Source organism: Quercus lobata, chromosome 7 (assembly GCF_001633185.2).
Source record: "Quercus lobata isolate SW786 chromosome 7, ValleyOak3.0 Primary Assembly, whole genome shotgun sequence".
NCBI lineage: Eukaryota > Viridiplantae > Streptophyta > Magnoliopsida > Fagales > Fagaceae > Quercus > Quercus lobata.
Window position 1 is genome coordinate 21,236,758 of NC_044910.1, and position 10,623 is coordinate 21,247,380.

The following is a 10,623-nucleotide window of genomic DNA, read 5'->3' on the forward strand; positions in this document are numbered from 1 at the left end:
TTGGACCACTTCAAGGACACGTGTATCATCTTTAGCACCTCTAATATCCCTCTCATTGGTCAAGAATTGTTCCCCATGCAGTGGCAAAGTCACCTACCTCAATGCCACAAACCTGATGTTGGCATTCTCTCTCCTCCAGCCACCAAATAGTACCTTAGCTGTAGTAAGGTCTAAAATAAGAAAATGATGACTTGACACCTGTCTTTGTACTCAGCCATATTCCTCAATCTACAAGAGGAACATGCAGCTGGACTATTAGGGCAAGAACCTAAGTAAATCTTTTGAGAAAAGAGTAGAAAGTTGATAAGGAAGTAAGGTAGAAAACAAGGTCTCTCTTTTGAGGAAGAACATCCTCATTGTACAAGAGATACCCCTTTTCCCCACATAATACAAGCTGAATAGAGCAAGAATGATTCTCTCTTGCTTAAATTGTGATTTTTATCCCTTTCTTAGGGTTTTCCATGTACATCCTTTGTCTATTTTACATTCTTGCAAACACTTTCTTTTTCTCTAGACATTATGATGTCAAAGCTTGCATCTTTTTCACTCATGAGTTTTTTCATCAAGATGTACTGTTAGATAGCTTATCTACTCTCTCATATAAGCTCAAATCTAATTTGCACGTACAGACACTCTTAAGTATTGTTTGTTTTGCTAACATTAATGCTTATGATTTGTATGTTCCTAGACACACAGCCACAACTTGGCTGTTTACATGTCTCAGGTGTTTGATATACACTTTTTTTTTCTAAAAAAATTTTCTACCTAATTTAGTAATTATGTTGGGCCTAACAAAATTTATGGTGGTCACAAATTTTTTTAAAGGTAAAAAAATCATAACATTTTTAAAATTTACATATAATAATAATTGTTTTCTAGGTCAAGGTGGTCCTGTGACCACCTTGGCTTCAATGTAGAGTCGTCCTTGCTTATGCACAATTCATAATGCTTTACTTACACACCCACTTTCAAAATGTTCTCTTAATCATAATAATTTCTGGTTTATGGCATTCTACCCACACTTCAAATCATTCAATTTGTTAGTCATGAAACAATAACAATTCTTTTATTTTATTATTGGTAAGTTATACACCCACCTGATCACAATACTTGATTACAATAATTTGTTCACATCAAATAATTTATTGCGAAACTTATCAAAAATTTCATGTGAAAAAATACGGGTAGACCAAAACTTGACCCGACCTTATTTCTAACCCATTTAAGATGACTCTTTTTTTTTTACTTTGACCCGATTAACCCAACTCATTTTTCATATCTAACTTAAAATGATGCAGAAGTAAATCCCATCATTTGTAAAATCTGCACAATTAATAATCTATTTCATCCAAACACACAATTAGAGTACTGAATTTTTTTTTTTTTTTAAGTTTTCAAAATTTATTATTGGGTGGATAAGAAATACTATTAATTACAATGAATAATACATAATTTATTTAACAAGAAATAGACTTTTGTTTCACATCTATAAAACTCCAAAAAAAAAAAAAAAAAAAAAACTTTACTTCTACACAAACCAAAAGTCAAATAGGTAATAAAATCTTAATAGGAGATAAATTCCATCAACCCATTTTTCAATTTGATTATAATTGTTTTGGTAAACCCATTATTGGACCATTAATTAACAAACTTAATGAGTCAATCCAGACTATGATAGAACAAGCTTATTAAAATCAAACAACTAAATGAGTTTAACTTTTGTCTCTCTGTTTAATTAGGAGAGAGAGAAGGTTTAGCTATGTGTTTCATATTATTATTATTATTTGAGAAAGTGTTTCAAATTAATTTGATTCATCGAAACTCGAAAGTGTTGTGGATAATAATACAAAATATGAAATGACTATAACTCAGTATTTAGTATGAATGGAGTGTTCTATAAAAATCTGAAAGCATAACAGTGCTCCTTCAAGAATTAAAAAAAAAAGAAAAAAGAAAAAAGAAAGAAAGCATAAAAGTCAAATGATTTAACAGTTTTGGTCAAAATTCAATTTAGTCTCTCGACTTTTATTTTAATTGCCAAATTAGTCCTAAAAAATTAAAATTTATCTATTTAGTACCCCCCCCCCCCCCCACTTTATCAAAATACATCAAATTGGTCCTTCTATAAAATTTGTTAAGAAATATAACCATTTAATCCTTTTTTAAAATAATATACATCAAACAACAAGATATATTAAATGACCTATCTTGTGAATGTTTTCAGTTAAATTTTTAATAAACAAAGAATAACCAAATTGATTCATTTTTACAAAGTGACAAACTAATTTTGTTTTTTAAAGTAAAATTGAGGTAATAATTTGATTATTGAAGTAAGAATCGAGAGAATGAATTGGATTTTATTTTAAAATATATAATTCAATTAATATAGCCAATATTCAATAACAGCTACATACAAAAAGGAAATGAAAAAAAAAAAGAAAAAAAAGAGAAGCTGGGAAGAGATTCACCATATATTTTTGGTTTCATGGAAAGAGAAAGAAAAATGAAGAATGCAAAGATGCACTTGAGCAAACTACGATAGATGTTTTAGGGGCTGTTTGGATTTATGATTTCCATAACTCATAACTTTGTTTCCATCACTCATAACTCAAAAATGGTGGGATCCATAGCTGAGAAGTCCGTTTGGTTTTTGTTTTCAATTGTTTCTAGTTTTTGTTTCCATCACTCAATTCTCTGATTTTTTAGTGATGAGTTATGGAAACTGAAAACACATTTTAGGTGTTTTCAGTTTCTATAATTCTGTTTTCAATGACATTTCCGTAATCAAAACTACATACTGAGTCCCATTGGTCTTGTCATGTTAGCTTTCCCTTCTCTCTCCCACTGGTCACTCTCTCTTTCTTTCTTTTTTTCTTTTTTTTTTTCTCTCTTCTTCTTTATCTGTACTTCTTCAGAGCAAAAAGCTCATACTCACCGACCACTCACACGGAAAAGCTCATTCCCACACCAAAAAGCTCATACTCACCGATATATTGACGAGAAAAGCCGAGAGATCATCGGCGTCGATCTTCGATCACACGCTGAAAAGCTTCACCACGCACTCGTTCTCTTCATCACTGCTATCGTACTTGTTCTTTGATCTGGCCGGAGTGTCGAAATTGGCATCCACAGCAACGGCGAATCTCCGTTGGAAATGATTGGAAACGATTTGATCTAGAAGCTCATTCTTCGATTTGGAAGCTCTGGTGTCGGCGCCGGGAACAACTCCATTGGAAACGATTCTATTTGGGTCTTTCTTTTTCTAGATAGGTTTTTTTTTTTTTTTTTTTTTTTTTTTTTTTTTTTTTTTGATTTGGTGGTGTATGGAGTTTAGGAAACTGTAAATGGAGTTTTTGTGATTGTGGTGTATGGAGTCTTTGGTTAAACTGTGAATGGAGTTTTTGTGTTAAACTATGATTGTGGTGGTGGCAAAATGAAATGAGCAGGGAAGAAAATGGTAGAAAATGAGAGTGAGGCGGGTAGGCTAACAGCAGTTTCTGACCAATTGCTCAGGTATGGGTCCCACAAAAAGTAAAAAAAATTGAGTGATGAAAACTGAAAATAGTGTCCGGACGGGTGGGGTGTAGAGAGTTGGGATATTTTAAGTGATGAGTGATTAGTGAAAAAAATTAAATGAGAAGTGATGAGTGATAAAAAAAAATAAAAAAATAATAATAAAAAAAAATCCAAACAAGGCCTTAAGATTGCTCTTGGGACTTTCTTTCTTTGAGCCCACAAGTCATGAAAGGAACAACACTTCTGGACCCAACTAAACCCAACATCAAACTTTTCCCTTCTCAAAAGCACACGTCAATGTCATATTGTCCATTTGCGTTGAAAAACGTACGTCTACGATTTGCCACTCTCTTCAGATCACAAGGTCCCTTTGTAAAATATTTTTTCACAACAATTTCATGGCAAAGTTTAGGTCACAAATTCCCTTCTGCGAAATTGTTTCTCTTTTTTAACATAAGAATTTACCTTTTATATTTTATATACTTATTTTTCAAAATTCTTTACATCAAATTATATTCATTTGACATTACATTTCATTAAAATATCAAATTTTCTTGTTTTTCTTTGTTTACATATAATAACTACCATTCGTTATATTTCTTTATTCTTAAGATACATAAAGAAAAAAATAAAAAACTAAATACAAAATAAATAATGCTAATATAAATTAACATGATTATCTTAATAAACTTATACATTTAAACAATTATATACTAACTGTGTTGGTATTTTTAGGCAAGAATGTATAAAATTAACATATTTTTTCTATCATACACTTTGATGTAAGTGCTCTTATAACTTTCTTTTTTTGCATACTTATTAATTTTATTAATTGTAAAAGAATGATGTTGTGTCTCCAATTATTTTTATTAATAATTTAATGAAATACTGAGACTTTTAAGTGTGTACTTAAACCCTGTTACGTATGGCTTGACTTGAAAAATACCACCCGATTTGAATGAGGTAATAGGTCACGAGGGTTTTTCACCATTAGGCCACTTCCTCGGATGGTACATACACAATAGTTTCACAACAAAATTCAGATTACTTTCATATAACTCAGACCCACACTTTCAGTCCGAGTGCTGTACACAACACTTCCACACATGAATACAATTTATTTTCTTTCACTTTTATCATTAGTCAACTGGGGCGGCTGCTGAGGGTTTTTTTTTTTCCTTACAAAACCTTTTCTCAATATTTAAATCTAATTTTATTGTTTCACAGTTCCTTGGTGTTGCTGGAGCTTCACGCTCTTCTTTTTTTTTTTATGTGATTTGATGCCACATTTAACCAGATTTGATTAGTGCCTGAAGTCCGTTCCCATACACTTTAAATAGGTCATTCTTTGATTGGCGGACGCCAGCACTTTCATTCCAATCCAGTTTATTACAATTTCGCGCACGAGCGAGTCCTCACCGGCTTGTCCGGTCACCTTAACCTTCTAACTCACCTAACCGGTCATTCCTCGTACCTTTTCACCTTCCAAACCGGTATTGAAAAGACTTCCACAGAATGTGTAAATTAAGTGAATGTTTTTTCACCTGCTTTGCCACCACTACAGGTTACAATTTACGTGTCGTTCATCTATTAGCCAATGGGACTTTTTCGTCTTTTTAGAAGAAAAGTTCTAAAATATAGACAAATACTAAAAAATATTCAGTTTTTTTTTTTTTTTTAATAATAATTTTACAATAATTTCTAATCGTCAGCCTGTTATATTTTTGATAAAGATGTAACATAAATAATGAACCCGATTAGAATTGATAATAACATGCCACATAGACTTGTTATAAATTGTGATATAAATATTATGGACGCATATTACTTATTCTAATATACAAAAATGAAAATCAATCACTCACATTTTTACCAATCTCATAAGAATTTAATATTTAGGACCCATTTTTTTTCATACCCAATTTTATAATTTGTTAATTTAATCAGTCAAGTAATAAATAAAAAATGATGGATGGTCGTGTAATTAACAAAGTGTTCACCACCCAGAGTCCAGTAGCCCACCACTTCAGGATGCGAAATTGGAGGTGACATTGGGTCTAATATTGTTTTAACAAAGAGTATGGATGGGGTTGTACTTATAATGAATACACAGCTGATTATTACCCTTTCGAAATTTAACATTTCATGAGTAGTGAATTTCCGCATAATTTGACCCGAAGACAGAGTAAAATTATTACAACACCATTCCATTCGTCTAGTTCCTATCAATAATACTAAACCAACAATTCTCCAATGATTATGCGCCACGTTATCGTACAATAGCGTGTCTATCCAAACACATATGTCAGAATGACCTATCTACCCATTGTTTTATTACGTGGCAATAGACTATTGGGTATTGAAAAAGGACAGATGGGTACACGACGAGAATATCCAAGCTACTCCTTAGTGCGTTTTTGCCTTTGTGAAAAATCTCTGGTTAGTACTATTGGATAGGCGATCATATCAAACCCCAAAAATGTGTATATAATTAAAAAAGTAATTTAATTTATTTTTTTAATAAAATAAAATGATAAATATTATTTTATTGTTTTTCATGAGAAAGCAAAGTAGAACATAACATAGGAATTGTAGAAGAAAGAAGGAGAAGAACAAGAAGAACTCTCTCCTCATTGTTTCACTTTGTGCTTTTTTACAACTCTCTCTCTCTCTCTCTCTCTCTCTCTCTCTCTCTCTCTCACTGTCCGATAAAATTCTGCTTCAAACCACTTATCACTCGGTATTGAAGGAAGCTCTTAGATCTGCTTAACAACTCAACTGAACGGGACTTGCCTTAGTTTCATAGTTCAAACCCATCAACCCAAAAAAAAAAAAAACACAAAAGAACTGGTAAGATTCTCTGTGAACAGAACCTCTTTTCAGTCGTAGATTGCTTTTTGACTTCGCTTGATGTTTCTCAACCTTGATCTTCTGTCTTTGTCTCTTTGATGATCACATGTAGTTGTAGTAGTAGTAGTAGTAGTAGATTCAGTAGTTTTCATGTTTTGTCTTAAAATAAACAAAGATTTAGTTTCAATCACACTTTCTGATCCTGCTATGCTGCTTCAAAATCCATATGATAATTATGTTCACTTGCTATGATTGTGATTATTTATTATTCCATGCCTTTTGTTTTTTTAATTTTTTAGTAAAAATATTTGTAAGACGATTGTTACGGCGATTGTTTCTTTCTCTCAAACTCACCTTGTATAACACTTTGGTTATTTTGTTTTTAGCCTTTTTAAGTCTTTACTTTTCTTTAAGCTTTGCTTGGTTGCTGAGAAACTAGGGAGTGATGCTATAAAGTATTTAGGATCCAATGAAAAACCCTAGTATATATATATTTTTTTTAAACTAAAAAACTTATGTTGTGTTTTCGCTTGTGATCTTTCTTTTGAATTCATGCTTATCATTTATCCTGTTATAAATAAAATAAAAAACTATGTTATTGATTACCCAATAACCAACACACCAAGGTAGTTTAATTTACCTTGTTTAGTGTCTGCTATATGGGTCCGTTGAAAATGAAGTGTAGCATGAGTTTGGATTTTAAGATAGGAAATTGAAATCATAATCTATACGTTTCCTGGATTCTCTAACACAAGAATTTGATTTGCTTATTATGTCTTAGAAACCTCCAAATTTGATAAGATTCTTTTTCATTGTCCAAAATTAGTATTGAGTTTACCTATGGAGTCCCTTTCTTCTAAATTGTAACTTGTTTTTGTATTTAAGGACTATTTTCTGCATATTGTCCTTGTACCCTTTTAGAAATTGTGACATACCCAACACTTTCTTTGTTGGTTTATTATGACCCTGATCAAAAATTTTTACAGCTATCATTTTTTGAAGAAGTGCTTCCAAGTAGTTTTTGTTGGGGATTTTCATTTGTGGATAATTTTATTAAGTTTTTAAGCTTATTGTACTGAATTAATGATTGCTCAAAATCTGACTATTATTTGTTGTTGTTTTTTTTTTCATAGATGTCTTGCAAATGAAAGTATGTGCTGTAGATCAGAGCGGTTAAAGCCCATAGTGTCTCGACTTCAGCTATTGTTTCCATTGAGTAAACTAGACCCTCTAACTTAGACATGAACCACTTGACTGTTGAAACGGAAGATACTTTTGCTAGTTTGCTTGATCTTGCTGCTAACAATGACATTGAGGGCTTCAAAAGATTGATTGAGCATGATCCTTCTGGTATTGATGAGGTTGGCCTATGGTATGGCCGTAAGAAGGGCTCAAAGCAGATGGTTAATGAGCATAGAACACCTTTGATGGTTGCTGCTACATATGGCAGCATTGATGTTATGAAGCTGATACTATCTTTGTCTGACGCAGATGTCAATCGGCCCTGTGGTCATGATAAAAGCACTGCCCTTCACTGTGCTGCTTCTGGTGGGGCTGTTAATGCCGTCGATGCTGTGAAATTGCTTTTAGTGTCAGGAGCTGATCCAAATTTGGTAGATGCAAATGGTCATCGTCCTGTTGATTTAATTGTTGTACCACCAAAGCTCCAAGATGTCAAATTGAGTCTTAGAGAACTCCTTACAACTAATGGGCCCTGTGTTGAACACAATCTGACAGTCTTAACAGGCACTTTGAGTATGAATTCTTCACCTCTTTCATCTTCGCCGGATAATGGGTCCCCATCTGCTTCAGATTTTATTTCTTCACCAACAAAGATGAAGTTCAGTGATTACTCCATTTCTTCTGCATCAGAGAAGAAAGAATACCCTGTTGACCCATCCCTCCCAGATATCAAGAATAGCATCTATTCAACTGATGAATTTCGAATGTATTCATTCAAGGTGCGGCCTTGTTCACGTGCCTACTCTCATGATTGGACCGAGTGCCCATTTGTTCATCCAGGGGAAAATGCTCGAAGAAGGGATCCAAGGAAGTTCCATTACAGCTGTGTCCCATGTCCTGATTTCCGCAAGGGGGCTTGTAGACGCGGAGATATGTGTGAATATGCTCATGGTGTTTTTGAGTGCTGGCTACACCCTGCGCAATATCGAACCAGGCTTTGCAAGGATGGTACCAGTTGTGCGAGGAGGGTCTGCTTTTTTGCCCACACTGCTGAGGAACTCCGGCCATTATATGTCTCTACTGGTTCTGCTGTTCCCTCTCCTCGCTCAAGTACTTCTGGTGCTACTGCCATGGATTTTGCTGCAGCCATGAGCCTCCTACCAGGCTCCCCTTCATCAGTATCTGTCATGTCTCCATCAGCATTCACTCCACCCATGTCTCCGTCTGCTAATGGCATGTCACACTCAGGTTGGCCCCAACCAAATGTTCCGGCTTTGCATCTACCAGGAAGCAATTTTCAGTCAAGTCGATTGAGATCTTCCCTTAATGCAAGAGACATTCCGGCAGAGGACTTTGATATAGATTTTGATGTGCAGCAACAGCAGCTCATAAATGAGTTATCTTGCCTCTCTCAACCATCTATGAGTTCTAATTCTTTGAACCGTTCTGGTCGGTTTAAATCCCTAACTCCTTCAAATCTTGATGATCTATTTTCTTCTGAGAGCTTATCTCCTCGCTATTCTGATCAAGCATTGGGATCAGCTGTTTTCTCCCCGACACACAAATCAGCAGTTCTCAATCAATTTCAGCAGCAGCAGCAGAGCATGTTATCACCAATCAATACAAGCTTCTCCCCTAAAAATGTTGATCACCCTTTATTGCAGGCATCTTTTGGGGTTCCATCATCAGGGAGGATGTCTCCCCGAAACGTGGAACCTATCTCCCCAATGAGCTCTCGAATGTCCATGTTAGCTCAACGGGACAAGCAGCAACAGTTCCGCAGCCTCAGCTCACGGGAACTTGGCTCCAACTCTGCTTCAATTGTTGGATCCCCTGTAAATTCTTGGTCCAAATGGGGATCTTCCAATGGGAAGCCAGATTGGGCTGTTAGTACAGATGAATTGGGTAAGCACCGTAGGTCATCTTCATTTGAGCTTGGGAACAATGGAGAGGAGCCTGATCTGTCATGGGTTCAGTCACTTGTCAAAGAATCTCCAACTGATATTAAAGAAAAGCTAGCAACACCTGTTTCTAGTGCTGCAGCTACTGCATCATCCAGTGAGGGTTCGAATATGAACTCCCAAATTGAATCGGTTGATCATGCTGTGTTGGGAGCATGGCTCGAACAAATGCAGCTTGATCAACTTGTGGCTCAGCAGAATTGAAATCATTTTCACTGAGCCCCGAGGTAATTAACAACAAAAAGGTTTTGGTAAATAACATATGCCTTTTCCAGATTTTGTTGGCGGTGAGTGTGAGAAGGTAACAGTAACAAAGGAAGAAAGCAGGGGAGATGTTTGAGAAAAAAAGAACAGAAAATTAAAGAAGATTTATTCACTATTTATTACAACAGTAAGTTAGATAGGGTGAGAAACCCTCTGGGTTATATTCAGAAACAAGAACCCAGGCTAGGTGTTTTTTTGGCTTCCATTATTTTCAATTTTTAGGTCTATATTGTTTTTTTTTTTTTTTGTCCTTTTCCCATGAAGAGCACCATGTTCTATTAGAATGAAACTCATATCCTATGTTCATGCCTATTCCCTTTATTCATTATCACCTCTAGGAAAAAGTAAGAGGGTCATGAAGATCTCTTTTGTAGAGTAATGTTTTGGGTCTGGTCCAATTTTGGGGGATGAAAGCAAGATGTTTCTGATGTAATTTGGAAACAATAATGTTGTTTCCACTAGATGGGAACAAATAGACTTATGGAGATTATGATCCTATAATGATGCAAGATTCAGATAAAATTCTATTGTTATTGCAATATTTTTTTCATTATTTTTGGGAAAGGTTTTGCTGCATATGTTCAAGTATCATGTGTAATACACATGATTAGGTAGATCCGTAGACTCTTGTCACTCTCTTTTTGCTGCCGCATCTTGTATACATCAATTGCTGCATAAACATATGCAACAAAACTTTTCCTCTTTTTTTTTATATGTTTGCATATAGTTGCTTTTTGTTTCCTTTTTGCTTTGGTTTCACTTTCTTAATCCCTCTCTATTTTATGCTGGAAGTGGTTTTTGATTAGTGGGTTATCAGGATGGCCTGGGACCTCATGCATATGTGGATTCC

At 34.6% G+C, this 10,623-nt stretch overlaps 1 protein-coding gene across 1 annotated transcript; it reads left to right on the plus strand.

Annotated features, from left to right (window-relative positions):
- Nucleotides 1–6,069: 6,069 nt before the first annotated feature.
- LOC115952910 (zinc finger CCCH domain-containing protein 30) lies at nucleotides 6,070–10,306 on the plus strand. Its single transcript, XM_031070258.1, has 2 exons — nucleotides 6,070–6,366; nucleotides 7,500–10,306. The coding sequence occupies exon 2, from the start codon at nucleotides 7,608–7,610 to the stop codon at nucleotides 9,711–9,713; it is 2,106 nt and encodes a 701-aa protein (XP_030926118.1). The 5' UTR covers nucleotides 6,070–6,366; nucleotides 7,500–7,607; the 3' UTR covers nucleotides 9,714–10,306.
- Nucleotides 10,307–10,623: the final 317 nt, after the last annotated feature.

Coding starts and splice junctions, on each gene's coding strand:
- LOC115952910 (XM_031070258.1), top strand. CDS start 7,608: ATGAACCACTTGACTGTTGAAACGGAAGATACTTTTGCTAGTTTGCTT.